Raw genomic sequence first — 24,221 nt, 5'->3', positions numbered from 1 at the left:
ACCCAAACCACGCGTGTGCTCTGGGTGGCAGCAGTTGCTCGCACGGGCTCCTCCTATTTCCCCATTCACAAATGCACATACCGGCCGCCAGACGCGGGCTGTCACATGCACTCGATGACTCATGTGGGAAGCCCTCCTCGTCCGTACGCTCCACACGCACACACACCCCAACCCACACACACACACCCCACCCACCCCTCGCTCTCTGTCTCTCTCTCTCTCCCCTGCAACCACGTCGCTAAGTGACTTTTCACAGACCTGTTTTAAGGTTGTCCCCTAACCGGGCAGCATTCCTGTCCAGAAGTCCCACAGAAGAATCTTGTCTCGCAAAGACATGCCGTGAACTCGCACTTCGATAACGGTTACAGCTACAAAAGGAGCGTGCTTTTTTTGTACACATATTGAACATTTAGATTGTTGGCAGTCTGTAAATGTCACGTTTATTTTTAAACGCAGTTTTAAATGTTCTAAAATACAGTTAAAGTGGCATTATTTAATCCAGGAAAGAATTTTCTCTCACGTTTTAGTCAACTAGTTGGAATCTCTCCTGATTATAATAAAAATACCATCGTGTATGTCATGTTTGATGGAATGTGCTTCAGACTACACCCACAGAGCTCATTCGTATCACGGAGAGACAACAACAACGAGATCAGTAGGCTGTTACTTAATGGCACTTATGGTGGCTAATATGTAAAATGTCCAAGTCGGTCCAACACGTTGTCCTGAAGAAATGATGCAATACGCGAGCCGTCTGACAAGGTGTGAAACACATTTCATGAATGTCCTGAGCGGTACTTGAATTCATATAATTCTTGTTCACACAACTACAACTAGATGATGCAATGTGATAATTGCATCAATTATAGTATTACTTTTTTTGAAAATCCCATTCATTAAGTCTAAAGCGTACGTGAATAATAATACATTTTTAGCCTTTTGCCAATCTACTGATAGATTATGGTCTCCCCAACCATGACGGTTATGTACGTTTTGACCATACTTCACCATTCTGGTCATTGTGGGTTGGTGAGGGGGGGGGGGCATGATGTTAACCTCGCTGCGTTATCAAACTAAAGTTTTCTCTTTGCGAGTACAGTACTGCACACTTGTTATCACTCCACCAATTCGCTTGTGCGAAACCTAAAAATACTCAACATATATGTTTCTTGGCCCGTGAGTAGTTGGGCATTCGTAATTATGGCAGTTCATTTATATCGCCCCAAATACATCACGATGTTACCGCTCGTTAGATTCCATGTATCTGCGGTAGTAATCTTAGTGCAGCGTTTGAAAATACTGTTGATGTATGGATACAATAAAATTGAGCAATTGTTGTGTAATGGAAGTGTCACGGTTGCAACACGTGATTTGAACAAGTCTTTCGTTGGCACTTGCACCTTACTTAATGAGTTGGGTTTTCAAACGTGGTAGACCACATTTTAATCCCGTATACTTGGCATTGAATAACTGCTGAAGAGCAGACTAACAAATGTGTATGTAAGCCGGTGTTGAGTGGTTCAAGGTCATACGTTTAAATACGACCGGGATGTGGCAGGTGCCCGGCAATGTTTTTTTTCAGTCTCATAATAGCTCTGGGGTGGAGCGGTGGCGCTGTGGTTAGTGCGTGGCGCTGTGAACCTGGTGACCTGAATTTGGTTCCTGACCACGGTTAACATCAGTGGTGAATGGTATCTGCACTGTTCCTGAGTAGCCCCTTTTCACCAACGCACACTGACCAGCGTGGTGAAGTATGGTCAAACAACCCCGGTGGCTTGGGGCCTTCATCCAGCGCGCGAATTTAAACATTTGTGTATTTTATTTTATTAATTTACATTTCTGTTTGCTTGACAACAGCTCCTAAATGTGCGAGAAGTCCAATTTTGGTTTACCACCACGCAGTTTGTCACGGTTGTGATGTTATGAGCTTTGCCCTCCAGATGCGTATTCCTGTTGCATCTCGTGTTGTCCCGCATTGTCCGACGTTTCGCTCCACGTGCTGGGAGCCTCTTTAGCTGTAAATATTTATTAGTTAACAAAAAGATCCCCCGGGAGGTGGAGTGGAGTCATCAGACATCGTGCTGGTGGGTCACGGTACACAGCTACCTATGCGGGCTGCCTGCATCGGCAGTGTGGCATCACGCGTGTCAGCATTACTACGTACATAACACAGATTTTTTTGGTTAGATCGCGTAAATATGTTAATGTGTCGTTAAACCCGCCACCAACGTAAACAGAACATGCCAATTCGTCACGAGTACAGCAACACCGGTGTGTTGGAGAGCCAAACCACAACATTTACAATCTGAGTACGACGTTTGGCCAGTAATTACAACTAGCTTAATCAGGCGACAGCCAGATTTGTGGAGAAGTCCACCTACGTACCTTGGTGGTTGGTGGTGTTTTCCGAAAAGAGCTCCACAGAGTCTAATAGCAAGATCCATGAGACAATCCTCGACTCGCGCGGAGGGGTCGACGGGATGACGTGGGGTGTGCTCGCGAGTCGGAACGACTGGTATGCTTTGATGAGATATTTTTAGCTCGGTATTTGTCATCGCGGGAGTAACTGTAACTTTAGACTCATTATGTTCATGCAAGCAATGTGTAAAATTGTTATGAAAACATTGAAAGGTCGGTTTAAAAAAAACAACTTGCTTCTGTCAAATGAAATCAGGAATTTTTTTGAAAAAAAGTATATTTAGCAAACGTATTACGGTAGAAATGTCTGCAGATTACCTTTCTGTACAAGCTTGTTTTTTTGGGGTTGTACATTAGTTTTGTGTAAATATATACAGTACTTAAACGTTAAAAAGAGCAGGGTCATGTGCTGTGTTACATACTTTAGTTTTGTACACATATATCGGCCATAATGTGGTCAGTTCACAGTTCTACACTTGCCAATGCGGTCCCAGAATTGACTTGCGTGTGTACACTTACTGTACTCAATGTGTATTTATGCCCGTGTATGCTGCAAGTTAACATACGTGAACACAATATCTTAACTCTCCCCATGTCTGTCGACCGAACACTGTGCATGTGTTCCACCACAGTTAGTCGATCGGTGTGTCGCTTGCAGCGGGGTAGAGTGGTGGCACTCCGACCTCTTACAAGAAGTCTGCCTCGTGTGGAAGAGGTCAGTAACCCACTACAGGGGCTCTCTGGGGCTTCCGCTAGTGGAGATCATGCCATGTTCACCAATTCTACCCCGATCATGCTATCGGGGGCCACGGTATATAGGAGGTTGGGGGTTCGATCCCGACCCTGATACCTGTTGTATATTTGGAGTCTGCGTGTCTCTCTCCCCGTGGTCGCGTGGATTTTTCTCTGCGTCCTCCGGTTTTCCCCTCCACATTTAGAACCACGTGTATTTAGAGTGTTTGCTATCAATTTCCACGTGATGAGCTATGTATCTCAATGGGCCTTACCTGGTAAAATAAAAAAATAGTTTAGTTTTAATTTGGTTTATGGGGCCCATGACAAGAAGGATCTCTTCAGGTCCCTCCCAGAGCCACGTGACCTTTCATGATAGCGAATGGTGCTCAGAAGTAGATACTACAGAACCATCTCTTAGATCCCTTCAAGCCACCTGGTCCACACGGTAAAGGGCAGCACTTTCCCACCATTTGCGAGTAATGATTGTCGCGTGACAGTGAAACCGATATTCTCAGTTCTCTCTTAACGGGCTCCCAAATCATCCCGTCATCTACTCGCGGCACTTGTAGCTGGGTATTTTTTTTATTATTATAAATGTTGACCTAAGAGCACTCTAGAAACCTAAATCAACATAGAAGTGCTGGAATGTTTATGTCTGTTTGTGGTTTAACCATAGACAACGTGGAAAAGGAACTGCTTTGTAAACATTTGCTGTGCACACAGTAGGCTGCCTTTGGTTCAGCAACTGGTGTGGCCACAATGGGACCGTTTCCTCTATAGCCATTATCTCTGTCAGCGAGAAGAGTAATCCCACACACTCTGCTGCAGCCCCCTCTTGATCACTTCAGCCAGCAGCAAGGCTCAGTGGTTTGCCTGCATGGACTCTTTGCATGGGTCTGCAATCTCCTGGATAGTCCATCACTGTTGCTTTGCATACGAGCGGATTCCACGTCACGTTTTCCCTGATGGATGGCATGGAAAGGATAGTACCTAAAATATATTCAGTTTGAGAGATTCTTTTGTTTATATCGGCATGGCTTTTCGACCTTTTTGTATTGTGGAATCTTGTGGGCAGCATGCAAAGAAGCTACAACCTTTCACGTGGGCTCATTGAGATTGGTACTCATCTTGTGATTTTCTTTTTTATAGCTCATCGGATTCCTCCAGTATGAATGCATATTCATTTTCCTTTTAGGCTCCATCTCTGCTATGAAGAAGCACCAATTGCCGAAACATCTGCTAATATGTCTATATGTTTCTGTTGTAAGGCAGTCGTTTTGGCGAATGTGTTGGGTTTTGTTTTTGTGCAGCACCGTTTGCCAATGCAGTCTACAAATATATAATGTGTTTAAATTGTCAGCACAGGGCGAATGTGGAACAAGACTTTTGTTTTTGTGGCCACTCACTGCAAAATAATTTGACCAACTTTTCCCAAAATTAATCAAAACTACTAAACATGTCTGGACACATTTTATGACAGAAAAACATGCATGCATGATGCTCCAGTTATCCAAAAAAAAATAATAGGGTGCGTAAAGTCCAGACTAGCACTCAACAAAAGTGAAGAATGTGACAATTGGTTAGCTTCACAGTTGACTCGGATTTGTTTTCTTTAGAAATGTGTTACAGAGACGATGGCTTTAGATTTCGAACTCTTCAGAATGTTCTAGAACATGATCATCAACTTAAGCATGAAGGACTTCTCGCTCTCAAATTTGTTTTCAGGTTGCACCACGTGTTCGTATGTGTGGATGTTGAACTTCTTTCGCACCAAATATAACAAACCGCGTTAATCGGAGGTGTGGGGGAAAGGATGACAAACTAAACACAAAAAGCAGTTTCCAAGAAATTTGTTGTCAATCTATGATGTCCGACATTTCGCTCGTCAGCTCCCATCGCTGTATGTATGTATGTATGTTGAACTTCTTTCGCACCGTATGTAGCCAACCGTGCTAATCGGAGTTGAACCTTCAGACATCATACCGAACAGCACTGGGTACAACCCAAAGCACAATGGAAAGCTAGTTGTTGGAATTCCTTTGGGAAGAATATGGTGAGTGGGTTTGTGGAGCTGTGTTGATGTTCAATCTGAAGTTGGGGATAGTGAAGGGAGGGAAAGGCAGGCAGAATTCAAGGGTAGAAAGATATTTCGGCAGCTGCACCCAAATGAAAGACGCTCCTTAGTTTGTACAGTGCTTGCAATGGCATCTCTTCATGCTTGTTCCGAATGCTGCTGCTGCCCTTAAAATTAGGAGCCACGTGTAATTCAGTGCACTAATGAGTCGCTGGAACATGTGGAAGGTTGATCTGCCTGGTGGGAGATTATGCACTCTCGTTTAATGTACAGAGTTGTCTGGAATAAAATTGCATATTTTAAAGATGCAGTAACTGGGATGACATTTTAGTAGTATTTTAATGAGGTCAAAACTAATCACAAATAGAGATCGGGTAATGGGCTAAATCATAAATTGACAAATTTATGTGATAATTTTGTTGCCAAAAAAAATCTCAATTAAGTCCAAAGACTTAATTTCAAGAGAGCTTTGCTATAGCCTGATCGGTTAGTTCCTTGATTTGAGTCGTGTTGGTTGAGTAATCGTAACGCAATCGTTGGTTTAATGCACACAATGGGTATTCAAGGTAAATGCGAAGCCATAAGATTGCTTGCTGGCTGAAAGGCCTCCACTAGACCAGGGCGATCGGCAACCAAAATAACGAGAAGATAATTTTTTTTTCGAATTTGATAAAAAAAACCTCAATATTTCAAGAGCCACATTGCATGTGAATATGAGACGGTGATCCTTAATAAATAACGGTCACGAAGCAGTCCTTAGAGAGCCGCATGCGGCTCCAGAGCCACAGACTGCCAACCCCTGCGCTAGAAGGAGGTATGCAGAGTCCTTTGAGAGTGTACGCTGGCCTACGATTTCACACTGGGGCAGGAGTCTGGGAATACCCACACTTTACACTACCACACTCCATCTAAACTGCGGGACCCCGTTCAACGCAAAAACAAAAACGATACTGAACACAATCTCATTATGCGAGCGGTGTTTGGAAAATTACGTATTAGCAGAACGCCGTCATGCGTCCCTGTGTATAACTATATATGTGGGCGACGCGGTGGTGAGATGTTAACTCCCTCGCCTGGTATGCAGGAGGTCGAGGGTTCGATCCCTACCCTGACAACGCCTGTATATTTAGAGTTTGCAAGTCTCTCTCTCCCCCGTGGCCACGTGGATTTTTCTCCAGATCCTCCGCATTGAGAAACACACGTTTAGAGTATTTGGCTGCTGTAAATTTCCACATGATAAGCCACTTTGTTGAGCTATCGTTTGTGGCCAGGTCGCTTTTTGAAAAGAGCTACATATCTCAGTGGGCCTAACCTGGTAAAATACAAAATAGTTTCGTTTCGGTTACATATCTATGTTTTGAGGCCACCAGAGAGAGCGTGTCCACCCTGATTAGGGCAGACCCTGTGGATGCACACGCACAATGGAATTCTAGTGGCACGCACCCCAGGGAAGAAGCCAAATGGTGGGGAATGATTGCACGAGAAAGCCACAGTTAAGGCTGACTAAAATGACTCGTCAATGTTATCTTGGAATGCAGACATCAGACACCAGACTTCCTACGACTGCTGTTTTTTGTGCATAACAATCGTCTGTTTCGCATTGTGCATACATGTTGCCATTGTGGTCTTCGCGAGAGATAGGGGACCGCTCGCGTTCGTTACATTAGCCAGAGTCGCCCGGTGAACGACTGAGATGCCCAACTCCTGTGTGCTCCTCTTGATTCTCTTTTAATATTTTGCAGAGCCTACGCCGATTTATAGCGGAAATTTCATTCCTTTTTGGTGAGTAAGTACTGAATCGGAGCTTAATTGTAATTTTCAATTATGTAAACTTCTTCACACATTTTGGTGAGTGTTTTCAGCTAAAATAACTAAAAAGTAAAGTTTTCCCTCGAAAATGTTTCATGTATTGTCAGTTAAAACATTAACATTGTGGGGGTATTTACACGTATTCTCGATTGTTCTGAGATTTTTTTTCATCTTTGCCATGCAATCGTTTGTTTTTCAGTGTAGAGACAATAAAACATTGTCGGAGGGAAAAAAACCCATTAAAATAATATCAAGATTAACAGATTAAAACATTATTTTTGCCTGTAAAGGCTCTCTTACAAGTGACAAAATAGGCGCACCCAGCAACTGGAGTTCTATGAACATGTGTTTTTCCATCAGATTCCACGGAGACTACTCAAGTTTATTTTTTTTGCTTAAAGGAAATGGGCGGGCCCTTATGCCTGTTGCACAAACATATTTTCTGTGTTCAGAACAAAGGCATAAGGTATTATAAAGTATTGGTCAATTATTCCTTTTAAATTAGCATCTTGTCAATTTTAAAGGGATGGTCCCTGGTATTGTGCCTTGACAAAAACACAAATATCACATTGGGACATGCGCTATTTCACATGTGACTTCGTAAATATGTATTCTTAGACGGACTATTTTTTGATCTTGAACATTAAATCCAACATGTAAACATCACGAAGAGCAATGGAATGATAAGAAACATTGTAATGGAAACCAAACTGCTTACAGGATAAAAGTACCAGACTAAATACATACTGTTGTCAAAATCGCAAGCGGTAGAAATGTAATCAAAGCAAAATTACAAATAGCCTATGAACAAAAAACAAGAATGTGCCCAATCCCATCAGAACTCTGAATCTAAGCAGGCGTGAGCCTGGATATTGTTTGGGTGACCACTATTGTATGATAAACACGTGCAGTAGTAGAGGGCAGTGGAGCCACATCCATTGTGGTTCTGCACTCACATTCCACCTTCACCAACCCGCACTGACCAGCGTGGTGAAGTATGGTCACATAACCCTCACAGTCTGCACGGTGTGGGGAGGCTCTCATCCAGCAGTGGATTGGCAGAACTGGCTGTACATGTACACGGACAAAATTACAGCAACAGAAATAAAACAGTGTCAGTACAGGCTGAAGTTTTTCCTCGCAACATCTGCATTTTGACGCTGAAGGCTTTCGCAACCAATATTATTCATAATTCATGTCTTTTTTGGGGGGGTTAAATTGTGTAAATATAAATGTGTCGTTAACCCGCAACCATCCGACACAGCCAATGAGTAAGGTTTGTCACGTAAACAAAACCTGCCGATTCGGGCGAATTGTCTCGAAAATTCGCCCAGTGGTGCTGCATGTGATCATGAAATTGTAAATGTTGTGGACTTACTCCCCAACACACCGGTGGTGGGCTGAAGTAGTCACTAATTGGGCGCGTTTTTCTGACGTGACAGACCTTATTAATTGGCTGTGTCGGGTGGTGGCAGGTTTAACGACACATTTATATTCACGCAATCTAACCTCCCCCCCCCCCCAAAAAAAAACCTTTATTACGAAAAGTATGCATTGCTGGGTTACCGAAATAATAATTTCCAAAATCCAGTTACTAACAACGTACAGTAAAATCAAACAGCGCGGTTAACAAGCCAGCCAATAAATGCCCTCCCTGGCACCTCCTGTCGGCGAGGGCCTTTTTATTCATCCTCGCGTGATTCACGGCGGCACATTTCAAGACCCCCGTCGCTTCACCCGCGCTAACGCCCGCCAAGTCGGTGTCCTTGTGACTGACACACGCTGCTCTCGTCTTCGCCGCTGTATTTTGATGCAACGGTTGCCGTTGGTGGTTTGAGGGTGACGTGGATAAGTTTTGATGTTGATACAGTGAAATCGCTTTTAAACGCGACGCGCATGTATAAATTACACTGGTCAACAAAAAAAACAATTCTGGCCTGGACTTTTGCAGCTGTTTTAGACTAATTTCAGGGTGCTGATTCCAAATCTGATCTCAGATTTGCTCTATCACATCTCATTTTTATATATCGGCATATCCCATTTTCATTGATTTTACCCGAAATTAACTGTGTGTTTATAATATAATTTTATGTAGATATCCACATTTATTTAATATTTTTCTTCTGCAGTTTTTATAGAAAATGCAATATTTGATATCTCAAAACCCTGATGTGATAGACAAAACTGATGCCAGATTTGGAATCAGCACTCCAAAATTACCTTAACACTGTTGGAATACCTTATGCCAGAAGAAGTGTGTTGACCGGTGTTATATTTGTAATTCTGACAGGAGAGATTAGACAGCCCAGTACTGTATTGAAAACCAAGTTACAAGTTCTAGTGACTGCTTCCTTTAATTCCCTTCCTGCAAGCACGTGGACAACTGCACGTTAAAGGTGCAATTCTGAAATTTCGCTCTCGTGTCTCTGCTGGCGGAAGGGCCTCCCCCTAGAGTGGGCTCTAGACAGCCCCTCTCCAGGGTGTTTGGCCTACTCTTCCATGCAGGATTACCAAAGGTAGGCCATATCATTTTTTTCCATCTCCCACTCTCTGCCAAGTCAACCCCGTCGGCTGCTCCTGAGATGGCGAGGAGGTGGCTGGCCTGCCTGAGACAGGGATGGCCCCTTTGGCCTGGTCTCGTTTTCTGTCATTCATTAACTCTTTCCTCCGGGACAATTTCAGGGTCAAGGACTTTCCCTCGGTGATCCGACGAGCCGTGAAATATGATCAGGAACACGGAGCCTCCCACCCCCTGTGTTTACGTCAGGCTTTCATGTCCAGATGGCAGTGAATATAGATAACCATTTACACATTTCAAAGTTAAAATTATAATAGCAACACAATAAACAGGGACGGTAAGTGTTGTACGACACACGCGCGTACGTCTATTGAACTTCTTTTGCACCGTACGTAACCAAACCGTGCTAATCGGAGGTGACCAAATTAAGCACCAAAATAAGAATTTAATTGTTTAAAAGTTAATTCTATGAAGTAGCATATTAGCATAATGAATGGGTGAGACTGGAGGAGGTGTTGATCAAGGCGATTACGGTAAATCCCAGGGGTAAAAAAACAAAAAACTGGGAGCCCACGGGGGTTAGAGAGACACCAGCATCTGCATGTCGGTTTGGGTATGAAATGTGGTCAGAGTGCGTGCAATGTAACAGGCAGTCATCAGGGGATTGGCGTCACGGGAGACTGCAGTGTGACCCAATTAAGGCTGTCTCTAACATTATTACAGTATGATTTCGTAAAGTTATAGTCATGCAAAATCGAACTAATCAAGAGTATTCATGCAATACTACGAAATGTCAGTTTATTTGTGTATACATCATGATAATGTAAAATACATGAACATTTATATTTTTAATTATTTGCGTTTGTATATATTTATACTTTCGTTACCATTTGGTTAAAAGCACAATACTAACACTCCCTTTGTGAAATAAAGTATGCGTGCGAGTTGTGTTGAGCTCAATCACGTTCACGAAGTCCACGCCACTTGCGGCTGCAGCACGCACGGATGATCACGTCTTCATCACCCCCCGTGTCAGTCGAGCGACTTGCGCAGACGGGACCTGTCGATGCAAAGATGTCAACAAAAACATGTTGTGGCGAAAGCTGCCTTCTAAAGCGTCCTCGAGACTGTGCAGGAAGAGGGGTCGGTGTGCGCCTGAGACATGAAATAGGTGTGGCCGTTGCTCCAATGTCAACATTTATTGTGTGGGAGGAGAGGCCAATGAAAGGCGACGCGGGGAGGCGCGTGTGGGTGACGGTGACTCAGCGAGCCCTGCAGTTAGTGGACTTGGATCACTCTTCCCTTCGTTCCTAGGTGGTAGCGGCAATAAAAGTTCTTATTGGGTCACTCTGGCACCACCCTTGGCAAAGGGCGGAGTCGATGGCTGCGGAGAGCCGTGTTGGCTACTTCGGGGGCAATATTAGCAGAGCGGATTATCTTATGAGCAATGCTCCGGATACGCGCGTGTGCTATAAAAAAAAACCCGTTGGAATAGTCAAAATAGCGTGGAGGAATGCACAAAGTACTCATCGGACGGCGAGTTTAGACGCGGAGATACAACCTCATTGATATCTGGAGATATCCCCCCCCCCAAAAAAATAGGCATAAGCGTGAATCGAGACGAGATTAACGAGTCGGGGTTTGCTGCTGGCAGCAGCCGCTAAATCGCAGCCGCAGTGGTGAATTGTCGTCGCGGATTGATCGAAGGACTTGACCAACAGCGCTGCAAAAGTAGGGCTCGGGGGCGAATTCGCAAAACAAAAGTGCCCTGCAACAGGGTCACTAACAATAGAAAATGTTGTTTTTGAGGAACACGGTTGGGGGGGGGGTGTGTTACTTGGGAAATTATCGTTAGGGGGTACAAATGCAGAGGAGAGAGCAGCGTGGAATGAGTTTGGAGAACTGAACTTAGCAGTGGAAAGCGACGCATTTCAGTGTTCATAAACAAGACCGTTTTAATCAGTACAGTATATAACATTGATACGTTCTAGCAGGTCGATATATGTATCAATTACCTACTGTGACATATGGAAAAGAAACATGGACAGCGACAAAGAAAATGGGAAAAAAGTTGAAAAGTGCACCGATGACCACGTGGAGACGCGTGGGATCTACACTCGCATAGGTCATGGAACGAACCCACAATGCGGGAATTATCATACAGATAATTATTCATGAGAGTGGACGATTCTCCTTTGAAAGTGGATGAAACGACACTTGATCATCGATTGTCCGACGGTCCCGGACCGATCCGACGAAACCGCTCCAAAGGCTGTTACTCAGTCCGGCTATTGTCAAACACCCACCGTGGTTGTGTTGAATCAAGAGCGTAGTAGTAGTGGTGGTGGTGTACTGCGTACATCGCCCCATGAAGAGTCTTCGAGATTGGAGTGATAAGTACGGCAGAGTAAATACGGGAACTTTTTTTTTATAGGATATTTTTTTTGTCTATTTGTACGTTTGTTTATACCAAGTGCATGTCGTAAACACATTTAAAAGCAAAAAAAAACCATACACACAATATCTAAAAATAAGCTATTTTAAATAATGATAATTTCGTGATCATCCGACGATGATCCACTGTAAGTTATGCTTTACTATCTTACCGAGTTAGACTACTGGATACTTATTTGTTCATGAAGGTAACAAATACTTCACACGTTTCGGTTGTTAAGCGTACGCTTTTAACAAAAAATTTATGTCAATAATAATAACGAACACAAAAAAGCCACCCACTCCGAAAAGGGCCATCCATTGAGTACGCAGGCGTGGAGTGGGAGGGGGGTTCACCCAAACGCGTATCCCTGCGTATGGGGGGTCAACTGACTATGTACGTACGTATTCTTAGGTTTTTTCGGTAAAGTCACGTAGGTAAAAAATGTAAATTAATAAAAGTAAAATAAAAAATAAAATAAAAATCACGACGTTTCGGAGGCAACACAAGCTTCCGTCTTCAGGTGGAACCGTCACATCACGATAGCTGCATCAAGTGACTTTACCGAAAAAACCTAAGAATATGAATCCTTGCAGTCACGAAAGCTTCAAATCTAGAAATATGTACGTACGCATAGGAAACGGGGGGGGGGGGGGGGGGCTGAAGCCTCAATAATAATTTGTCTACATTGGCCTTCAAATGAGTTTAGATAGTCCGGCGGTGGACTATCTGTTTGCTTAAACGCGTTAATATTATGAATCCCGTATAATCCTTGATTGTTTCTGCGTGGATTAAATGGATGGCCTCTAAGCGCACTCGCTTGGGCCGGGAGACGTCACTCGCTGTCGAGGATGGTGGCTTTGGTGTGGTCGAGACTCACGCCGGCAGGACGGAACCGCGTGAACGCGCACCCCCCCACGTGAACGCGCACCGTGGAGGTGAAGCAACGAGGAAGCAGCTCTGGTGGATTGTGTTCACCGTCGGATCGTAAACGATGGCAACTTCGTGTGGGGGGGAGGAGAGGCCTTCGCCCAGCAGTGGATAGATCACGGCTGCTGATGACAGCCAGCAGTAACAATGACGTTAACGTCGCTTTGTTGATTTTGACCGGCGTCTTGAGAGGCACAGCCAATTGTGGCCCGAACACCGACGATCCCCTATACCCGCGCGTTCTCGAACATTGTTTAGTGACACACGCAAGCCGCTGGCCTTGAGTGAAAACGCGCTGCTGAAACATTTGCGCCGCCCGTGGGAATGGCTGTGGTGGGCAAATGAGGTGCCACGTTACCCTCCTATACCCCCACTTCGTGTCAGGCGCTAGCCACCTGCTGCTACTTGCTGGGTGGATGGATCCTTCATTTCATTCCAGGCGGTGGGCGTGCGGTCAAGCACGCAGCATACCGCGGCCAACATCTGAAAGAGGAGTTTGCGAATGTCATTCACAATAACCGCATACCGTCAGTGCCGGATGAAGCTCGTGTGGGGCCTATAGCATTTGTTATAAAGGGGCCCTAAATAAAAAACACACAAATATTAAAACACAATTGATTTACTTGCATAGTAAAGTAATTGTATTTTATTTCGATTTAAAGCTTTCGTGACTGCAAGGATTCATCTTCTTGGTTCTTTCGGTAAAGTCACGTAGAAGGGAAATAATAAAATTATAAAAATAAAACATAATAAAATACAATTCTCACGACGTTTCGGCCACAACGCAAGCAGCCGTCCTCAGGTGAAGAACAGGGTGTCAGACGCTGTCTTTCCGACAGCCCTGTTCTTCACCTTGAGGACGGCTGCTTGCGTTGTGGCCGGAACGTCGTGAGAATTGTATTTTATTATGTTTTATTTTTATTATTTTATTAATAGCATTTTTTCATTTGCTATACAGCCGGATAATACGACAAATCGCTAACCTTAAACACCCAGTCGTTGAAAAAGTTGAAGGCGGTATAGTACTATAGTAATAGAGCAAGTGCAGAATCACTGAACCGGAATTGATAGCTTGAAAGCATTTAGCGCGGGGCCCTTGAAAGTGCGGGGCCCGTAGCCTGTGCAGCTACTTGTGCTACGAGGATGATCCGACACTGCTCACCGTACACGACTGCTGCTGCTGCTAATTCATGGGATGGTGGAGGCGGTGGGTGGTGGGCAACCCATGGGTGAGATAACGCCCCAAACGACTTCATTTCATCCACCTCGCGGCCACACCGATCTGCCCCGGCCACATCGAAATGGTCCGCAAATCTACGACTTGCGGTGAGTTTGTCGCGCTTGTGCCGTGCAGCTCTCCGATGCTAGGAGGCCACCTGGAGCTATGCATCTTTACATCGTCTCGATTGAAAACGCATTCATGTAGAAACCGCTTTTTGCGGCTAGCTTGCCCCCCCCCACACCTCCGATTAGAGCGGTTGGCTACGTCCGGTGCGAAAGAAGTTCAACAGACATCCGATGTCTTTCTGGTTGCACCGCGGGTTGTTCGGCACGATGACCGACATCATTCCATTCGAGAAGAAGCTCCTACAGCACGCGGAGCGAGAGCGTTGGACATCTTGGCGAACAACGCGCGGTCCAATCCAAAACACCTTGACACGGGCACCCCGAATGACGCGTATCCCTCGCTGCATCTCGGCTGCCGTGTTCGGGTGAATCTTAAGAACCACGTCGATATTGTGTGAGAGAGGGAAGGGCAGGTGGGAGGCATCTCGTTAGTGCGGTAGAAGTGAACCCCCAATGATTGTTTGCGATGCTGTTGGATGAACACGCCGGTGGTGCGTGTGCTATTGTGTGGCCAGGCAGAGGTATTGTAAAGTTACAATGGGCCCCCAGATAAGACAATGGTTCTCCGCCCATGCAAGACAATGCAAGGATGTCACACCTACTACGTAGGGCGCGAAAGAAGTTCAACAAACATAGGTACAAGGGTAATGCTGCTTTGTAATGTCATGACCCAGTCGTGGCTGTTGCAAGACGACCAATCCTACATTACGTTGTTATACTGCACCTTCCATTGGGATAACAGTGCCACCTGCTGACTAATGGACATGGTGTTAATGTTGGTTAACAAACATCCAGCATGGGTGCTGCTGTCGTAATCTCGTTTAGTTTCTTTAACAACAAAAAAGATGAACTCTTGCATGCGGTAAACCCAGTAAAGTGGGTTGTTTCATACATACAGCACCACATGAAGTGGTATAACATGTTAATGTACAATAAAGGCACGCTATTATGTAATGCAATTTGTCCAATACACTTATTATGATCATGATGAGACAATTATTATCGCGCCATTAATATGGGCCCTGCCATAATTGTACCTTTAAGATTAATATGTTTTACCAAATGCATAACACCTGCGTCTATTGTTGTTTTAATCGAACTTTATGATTCCAGTACTAAATCACTTACATTTCAATTGTCGCTGTTAATAATGATATTCCTGTGTGTGTGTGCCGCACGAATGCCTGTGTACGTGTCCACATATATATATCATTCTAACTCCACCACGATGCCGTGACTGGCTGACACTTGGTGCCAAACGTGGCAAGCGAAACGTGACCCTCGCTGGAGCAGAATCTTTTTTAACCGTCCACCAAATGAAACACAACCTGCCTATGCTCGTTCACGATTAAACCATTGCTTCATTCGTGTCTTTTTTTTTTGACAAACGGTAGTTTGTAGTAGGCAAGAGAATGCAGCGTTATTACACAATCAAGATCTCATGAATACCTCTCCAGTAGGCAGCTGCTGGGGATGTTGTCGATGCACAGCTAAGGCGGGGTTCCATTTTGAACACCAATTCCATTTGCTGCTCCTTTGGACCTTACATTGCATTCTTCATGGAGTCTGAAAAAGAGGTTTTATACTCTTTTTTTCTCAAACAATCGAAACAACAACAACAACAACAACAACATACAAAGAGATACGACCGAGCGGCTTGCAAGGTTGTTGTTGTTTTGTAGGCTGCGAAGTGGGCCCGCGGGTTGCACAATTAATCATTAAATGTGACCACGTAGAGGCAGGGCGCAGAGCGAACGCCGCCAGGAGGCACTGCGGACTCACGGCTCCACTTTGTTGAAGAACCTCCTGCGCACCAGGTACACGAGGGTGCTGATGACCACGATGGTGGTGCACATGACGCGGGCTGCCCTCCAAGTGGCAGCAGCAGCGGCGGCAACACAGCAGTCGCCTTACGGAGAAAACGCACAGCTCTCATGCATGCCCGCATCAACACGTGCCCTCATAATCCCGCTTAGTGTGTGGTGGTGTGTGTGTGTGGCGGGGCTATATTTAATGTCCTAAGCCGCTTCAACCGCAGCGAAGTCGACATGCGACTGCACGCGATTCAGACGGCGTTGTGTGCTGTGGCTTTGACAACCCCGTGGCGACCCACACGGGTCGTCACGGGGTTGGGACATTGCGTTTTGAGGTCCATACGGCGTACAGCCGTTTAAATTTGGGCCAAAAAAGCTGAATTGCGGTCACATTGTTTTGTCTGTTCGTGTTTCTCCCTTGTGATGGGACTTTGTAGGATGAACGTTGAGATTTCTAAGCGCACGGGGTGACCAATAAGGTCTGAGTTGGTATGTAATAAGGTAGGGCACTGAGAAGCGTTTGACAGGTTTGCTGTAGCGTTATTTGAATGGCTAATATGTTGGGCATATTACTCTGAAAGTGCCCTCTTTGGAATGTTTTGTAAGCGTGAAACGGTAAAATCTGATTATGGCCGCTGCTTGCTGCAAGACTTTGCGAGAGTTGCGAGCAATCACGATTTTGTCCTCGCCTGATCTAATCTCCCCCTTGTTGCAGTATGCACACACACACACGTGTCTCACAACGGCGGGGCTCTATCATAGACGATCATTTGATTGCAGTGCCTTTGGTAGCGCGACACCCTGGCCTGTCCATTGTGATAAGGGATGGTATCTCTAAAACGCGATGTCACTTATTACAGCAATGCTGATCGGTCTGTTTTTTTTGTTTATTTGCTAGATAGCGTTCCCCATTGAAGATGATACGTCGTTGAAACGGGCTTTCGTAGAATGATTGTCAAACAGGTTGTGTTTGGATTTTTCTTATAGTGTCATCCTTGCTAAAGTGTGCGATGTTTTACGTTTGATTTCAAAGGAAGTTAACTTTTTCCGAACTGAGCGATATTATAAATTGCCATCAGATAATTATATACAGAAGGACTCCTCTTATCCGTGACCATATAATCTGCGAGACTTCTATTCAAGGGAGCTGTAGGGTTTGCAAAAAGGCTCGCTCCCCCTATTCCTATTATCCGTGGGGTTTCCTGTCCTGCGTTGCTGGGCGACTTCCTCCTGCCCGCTATTTGTTCATGGACACGAGGAGTCGCACGGAATATTCTGTTTGTAAATTTTCTGCGGAGAAGTGGAGAAAAATTTCACGGATAGTGGGATCTGCGATGTTTGTCCCCGTCCCGCATCATGGCGGATAAGATGAATTAAAAAAAAAATTTCAATGTCACGTTTAACTTTTTTGCTGTTGAATAAAAGATTAGCGGCGTGCAGACACTTTGTTCCGTGCACAGCCAGTGTTTCTTGCAACACGGATCCTGACCGCATGGCATTACAACACACGCATGAAGCAAGCTCACGCTCCCGATATAAGTCCGGTGCGAATGGTCGCTCGGGACCGGTTTGCGAGCTCGCCCTGTAAGCCGCACACGCTCGCAATGGGTGCCCTGCAGGACTCAGGAATCGTGAGCAGTTTCAAGGAAGATGAAAAGGCCGCTCTTCGAGAATCTTGGGACATTTTTAACAATAGCCACCAAGATGCAGGGGTCAAAATTTTAGCGAGGTAGGATTCGAACAACAACATACATGTGTTATGGCGACCGTTCACAAGTGGCAGTGGGTGGGACACTAAATGTGAAGCTCCTTGTACCGAGGATGTACTTGAACGTACATTGCTGGAGAGACGATAGGCGTGCACCATGAAGAATGTGCCATTTTAGTGAGGCTATGATTTTGCCACGGAAGTCACGAGGGTCACAGATGTATTGTTGTTATTGTTCCGCAACTCGGCCGTGACTTTTACTATAAAACTTACCGTGACAGAATTGTAGCATATGCCATAATAGCACATTTGGCTTGACCATAAAAAACTAGAATAGATTGTTTAATGTCTTTAGTCAGTTTTACCTACCATGTGTGCCAGCTGTATTGTCTGGCTTTGGTGAATTTACGTTGAAAATTGTAAATATATGGTTTAGTGTTATCCTTATATTATTTTTTTTAAGTGACGTAGCAGTGCATGCTGTTCAGATGTACTTGCCTTTCTCTTTTCCATTTTCAAGGTTCATTATCAACAACCCCGAGGCGAAGAAATTCTTTCCCAAGTTTAAAGGCCTCGAAACGGCCGAGGAATTGGAAAATTCAGCGGAGGTCCGCGTCCATGGCGACAAGATCCTGGCGGCCGTGCACCAAGCTGTGCTCAATCTGGACGATCCCGACAAGCAGAAGAACGAGCTGAAGGACCTGAGCAAATCACACGCTCAGCAATTCAACGTCGAGCCCGCCTACTTCAAGGTTCGTTCGTCCGTTTCTCGGTCCGCTTGTCCTGGTGAGGGTCGTGGCAGCAGCGTGCCGAGTAGTGGTGGTCCACACCTCCCTTTCCCTGGCAACAGAATTCAGCACTACATTATGCACTACACTATGCACTACTACACTATACACTACACGACTATACACTACTATACACTACACTACTATACACAACTATAAACTACACTACTATGCACTACTACACTATACATTACTATACACTACTACACTACTATACACAGACTCTAGCTCTGGCTGGGGGGAATTCCCAGGCGTTCCCAGGCCAGTCGAGTGACATCGTCCTGCCAGCAGCAGCGTGTCCTGGGCCGGCCCCGGGCTCTTGGCCCAGTGGGACGTCCTGCTGCTGCTGCTCGGCAGAGTTCCAGGGGGGTCTACCGGGTGGCATCCTTACCAGGTGCCCGAACCACCTCAACTACTTCAATGTGAATAATAATAATAACAGCGATCTTTGCGTTTACATCATCATCATCATCACGGTCCATTGGGCAGAGAGCCCGTAGGTGGTCCACTGCACATTTCGTCATTTGTTTCCACTTTCCTCTCTGTCTTGTGCCAGGATGTTCACGTGGTGCCACGTGTTTCTGGCACCACTCTCTTGTGATGTCGCCGTCAAGCAATTCTGTGGTGCACGTCTTTCTCTCGTTCCGGTTCCTTCGATTTTTCCAAACGACACATTTTTATTTTCCTATTGCTGTCTGTCCGTCCTTCTATAAATGTGTCCAATAGTGCCAGTTTCCTTCTCATCACTGCCTGCATCATCAGGTTTTCTCATACGTGCAACTTTTTTTTTCACTTCTACTGGCATTTAGAGGACACTTAAATGACTCAGCAAATCATGGCACCTCACATCATAACTCATCTCGAATATAATTCACAGGGCAGCCGGAGTGATAGCTGGTCCTCGTGGGGTCTGGTGCGACTCGGCACCGGCCTGCGATTAGGGCATTAGTCTGCCAGTAGAGGGCGAAGATTTGCAGCTCTGTGTCATAGAATAACACAGAGCCACATCCCAACATGATGAAACCTTCAAGTGATCATCACCATCGATTTTGTTGTTGCTTTCATCATTCATGCAATATTTTAATAACATAACAAAGTGAGAGAACACTTGCATAACACTTTTATGTTGTAATGGACTCCCTGTTAGGAATCATCTTCTGAGCCATATGTCGCAAGGAAATTACGTCGCAAGATAATTGGGCAGTGCGTGCCTCCCTCATCAGCACATCATTTGCACGCAATTATAAATGTACATTCTTGCGCATGGGATTATATTTACATTATATATTATTATAAAGATGATATTCATATTATATATTATTATAAAGATTATATTTATGTTTTATATTGTTATAAAGATTATATTTATAATATATATTATTATAAAGATTATATTTATATTTGCTATTATTATTATTAAGATTATACTACACTCCATCAGCTTCTATTCCTGCGCCCCCTGCTCCAGCCACGTGCCAACTCTCCTCGAATCTCGTTCCACCGCATCCTCCTCTCTCTCTCTCATCAACACGTGTCCCAAGTCCCGTAAGGATTGAAGAAAAGGGAAAAAACTTGAAGGGAAGCCATTTACATTTAAGCATGCTTAAGAGATATATAATCAAATAATGTTTGAGACAGATGGGTATGAACAGCATTGCTCAGCTTGCCGTCATGGGATGTCGCACGAAATATGTTGCCTTCTTTATCAGCGTGAAAAATGAACACACACCTGCATTTTTGCGATAAGCATTTTTTATTGACACATGCCATAAAGTTTGCAAATGACTCGCAGCTGAGCAAGGACCTGCCTTCAAGATGAGGTCATGTATTTTGTTTTGCACGCCATGAAGACTTTTGTTTTGGAGCTTCGCTCCACGTGTGGGGACTTCCGTGGGGAAGGTCAAAGGGTTTCCAGAGCAAGATACCAAACAGCGACACTGACCTCGTGTCAACTACACCCGCGAGACACACTCGAGGGACCACTGGAATGTGTTGCATTGTTACTCTCCGTCATGTTATTACCAAACCTGTAGATTTTGTTTGTGGGGCTTTGCCCATTTTTTTCGCAGTGTCCAGTAAAATCGAATTGTTGCGGGCGTGGGGGGTCTTCTCGCGGCTGTGCTCTGTCGGCCCCCCGTGCTACCGCCGTTGTCGTTTTGTCACGCGGTGCCGCGAGGGTGTTGGGCGTCGTGCCATTCATCTCTCTCATGCAACTCTCCAGCACGTGGAGCGAGCGGTAGGCGACTGTAGGTAGGCGGCTGCAGGTAGGCGACTGTAGGTAGGCGGCTGTAGGTAGGCGGCTGTAGGTAGGCGACTGTAGGTAGGCGACTGTAGGTAGGCGGCTGTAGGTAGGCGGCTGTAGGTAGGCGACTGTAGGTAGGCGGCTGCAGGTAGGCGGCTGCAGGTAGGCGGCTGCAGGTAGACGACTGTAGGTAGGCGGCTGCAGGTAGGCGACTGTAGGTAGGCGGCTGTAGGTAGGCGGCTGCAGGTAGGCGACTGTAGGTAGGCGGCTGCAGGTAGACGACTGCAGGTAGGCGGCTGCAGGTAGGCGACTGCAGGTAGGCGGCTGTAGGTAGGCGGCTGCAGGTAGGCGGCTGTAGGTAGGCGGCTGCAGGTAGGCGGCTGCAGGTAGGCGGCTGCAGGTAGGCGGCTGTAGGTAGGCGACTGCAGGTAGGCGTCTGCAGGTAGGCGACTGCAGGTAGGCGGCTGCAGGTAGACGACTGCAGGTAGGCGGCTGCAGGTAGGCGACTGCAGGTAGGCGGCTGTAGGTAGGCGACTGCAGGTAGGCGTCTGCAGGTAGGCGACTGCAGGTAGGCGGCTGCAGGTAGGCGACTGCAGGTAGACGACTGTAGGTAGGCGGCTGCAGGTAGGCGACTGTAGGTAGGCGGCTGCAGGTAGGCGACTGCAGGTAGGCGGCTGTAGGTAGGCGACTGCAGGTAGGCGTCTGCAGGTAGGCGACTGCAGGTAGGCGGCTGCAGGTAGGCGGCTGTAGGTAGGCGGCTGTAGGTAGGCGGCTGCAGGTAGGCGACTGTAGGTAGGCGGCTGCAGGTAGGCGACTGTAGGTAGGCGGCTGTAGGTAGGCGACTGCAGGTAGGCGTCTGCAGGTAGGCGACTGTAGGTAGGCGGCTGTAGGTAGGCGGCTGTAGGTAGGCGGCTGCAGGTAGGCGACTGTAGGTAGGCGGCTGCAGGTAGGCGGCTGCAGGTAGGCGGCTGTAGGTAGGCGACTGCAGGTAGGCGTCTGCAGGTAGGCGACTGTAGGTAGGCGGCTGCAGGTAGACGACTGCAAGTAGGCGGCTGCAGGTAGGCGACTGCAGGTAGGCGGCTGTAGGTAGGCGACTGCAGGTAGGCGTCTGCAGGTAGGCGACTGCAGGTAGGCGGCTGCAGGTAGGCGACTGCAGGTAGACGACTGTAGGTAGGCGGCTGCAGGTAGGCGGCTGCAGGTAGGCGGCTGTAGGTAGGCGGCTGTAGGTAGGCGGCTGCAGGTAGGCGACTGTAGGTAGGCGGCTGCAGGTAGGCGACTGTAGGTAGGCGGCTGCAGGTAGGCGGCTGCAGGTAGGGGACTGCAGGTAGGCGGCTGTAGGTAGACGACTGTAGGTAGGCGACTGTAGGTAGGCGGCTGTAGGTAGGCGGCTGCAGGTAGGCGACTGCAGGTAGGCGACTGCAGGTAGGCGGCTGCAGGTAGGCGACTGCAGGTAGACGACTGCAGGTAGGCGACTGTAGGTAGGCGGCTGTAAGTAGGCGGCTGCAGGTAGGCGACTGTAGGTAGACGACTGTAGGTAGGCGGCTGTAACCCGCAGTGCGACCCGAAAGCACACGCGGACAGCCATGGTGGGAGCCATCCCTGTCTTCTCTGCCATTGCTAGACGTTAAGTACAGCCACGTGTACGCTGTCCTTTTAAATTAAATCAAATAGGAATTGGCACACGAGCAGTCAATTTATAGACTTTGTTAAACAAGCAGCAGAGTTTAAGCGTTAATCTTTCTTTTTTTATTTTGCCTTTACATTTTGCTTAAGAACATGCTTATTCATGTATTTGTATCATTGCGGTAATGTTTCGATGTAAATGGAACCCCAAGACAAAGCCATGTCGCACTTAACTTTGTAAAGTGAGATATTATTTTGGCACAGAGGTGTGACACTCCGCTGTGAACCCAGCCACCCGAGTTTGATTCTTGGCCACTGCTAACACGAGTGGCGAGTGATGCGTGGACCGATCCTGGGCACCCCCCCCCTCCCCCCCGACTGACCCGCATGGTGAAGTATGACCAGACAACTCCCGTGACCAACATGGAGTCGGCAAGCCTCTATCCAGCAGTAGATTGATTAAGGACCGTAAATCATTGGAATCATCATCATCATCATCGTCGTCGTCGTCATATGTTTACATTTTATTCAAATATTGCATATGCATGGTCGCCCACTTCACGGCGTATTCGCTATCTCTTCCCACAGACGTTTGCAGAAGTCATCCTGAAGTACGTGACCGAGACGTGCGGCAAGAGCTTTACCTCCGAGATGCGTACGTCTTGGTCAAAGCTGCTGAGTCTGATCATCATCGAGCTGCAGTCGGCCTACTAGGCACGGCTCCACGGTGCCTCCGTTCCACAGCGATGCCTCGGAAGCCTCTCTTAGCCACCCCGGGTGGGGTCTTTACATTACATATTTTGTCACGTTTTCCTTGAAAAAAAAAATTTGCATTCCAGCTCATTTGTAACTTGTATTCGTTGAAATGTTTTTGGAGCAGAACTTGATTGTCGTTGTGGTGATAAATGGTTTATAGAAATAAATAACACTGACAAATATGAAATGTACACGGTGCCTAATTTACACACCCACATTCCCGCTCCCCCCAAAAAACCGATGTGCGCTTCACAATCTACTTGATGTACAGGTGTCGATATGTGGGCTGGTGTGTGTGAGTGTCCGCACCACACTCGTATCACTTGAATGACTCGATCCAAAGTCAGAAAAACGTTGCGTAAACCATGGGCACGCAGCCCAGGCAAGCGGCGCTTCGTTTTTGACGGATCCCAATTCCAGTGATGTGTTGACAACGAGCAATTCCTCCAGTTTAACACCCACCAAAGGCGACAGGTCGCCCACAGAGACTCTGCCACTAGTCTACAGGATGGGTAGTGGCATGTGCACAATGTGGCAGCGGTAGCAGCGGATGACTTTCTTGTGCGGTGTCTTTAGGCTCGCATTCGAGGCTGCGCTGTGCTGTGTACAAGCACTGTGGTGATGCCAGTGTTGCCAACTGGGTGATTTTTGCCGCTACATTTAGCGACTTTGGGTGCCTCTCACGACAACGTTTTTGTCGAGGAGACAGTCCAGTGACCTTTTTGGAGGACCGATGTCATGCAAGTGGGAGTGCTGGATTAGGTGATAAAATTAAACGTAGATACTCTAGTTGATTGGCATCTCATTGCCTCACACTCACAAGGATGGTCAATCACCACTCATCGGTCAATCACCACTCATCGGTTAATCACCACTCATCGGTCAATCACCACTCATCGGTTAATCACCACTCATCGGTCAATCACCACTCATCGGTTAATCACCACTCATCGGTCAATCACCACTCATCGGTTAATCACCACTCATCGGTTAATCACCACTCATCGGTCAATCACCACTCATCG

At 46.4% G+C, this 24,221-nt stretch overlaps 1 protein-coding gene across 2 annotated transcripts; it reads left to right on the top strand.

Moving 5' to 3' along the window:
* The first annotated feature begins 706 nt into the window (after positions 1-706).
* On the top strand, positions 707-23,273 carry LOC144942703 (globin-2-like). 2 transcript variants are annotated; one of them, XM_078869681.1, is made up of 3 exons: positions 707-762; positions 18,308-18,539; positions 23,029-23,273. In XM_078869681.1, the coding sequence occupies exons 1-3, from the start codon at positions 734-736 to the stop codon at positions 23,152-23,154; spliced, it is 387 nt and encodes a 128-aa protein (XP_078725807.1). In that variant the 5' UTR covers positions 707-733; the 3' UTR covers positions 23,155-23,273. The 2 variants fall into 2 exon arrangements, with proteins under 2 accessions (XP_078725807.1, XP_078725720.1); XM_078869594.1 differs by lacking the exon at positions 707-762 and adding an exon at positions 17,658-17,808.
* The last annotated feature ends 948 nt before the right edge of the window (positions 23,274-24,221 follow it).

The sequence above is a fragment of the Lampetra fluviatilis genome, chromosome 1 (genome assembly GCF_964198595.1).
Source record: "Lampetra fluviatilis chromosome 1, kcLamFluv1.1, whole genome shotgun sequence".
Lineage (NCBI taxonomy): Eukaryota > Metazoa > Chordata > Hyperoartia > Petromyzontiformes > Petromyzontidae > Lampetra > Lampetra fluviatilis.
Note: the sequence above shows the minus strand (reverse complement) of the source record. Positions and strands in the feature narration are given on the sequence as shown.

Bases quoted from the DNA above. Each gene is read 5' to 3' on its own strand.
- LOC144942703 (XM_078869594.1), top strand. From the start codon at position 17,684: ATGGGTGCCCTGCAGGACTCAGGAATCGTGAGCAGTTTCAAGGAAGAT. The intron at 17,809-18,307 runs GTAGGATTCGAA...TCCATTTTCAAG, and splicing joins GGGGTCAAAATTTTAGCGAG to GTTCATTATCAACAACCCCG. The intron at 18,540-23,028 runs GTTCGTTCGTCC...CTCTTCCCACAG, and splicing joins TCGAGCCCGCCTACTTCAAG to ACGTTTGCAGAAGTCATCCT.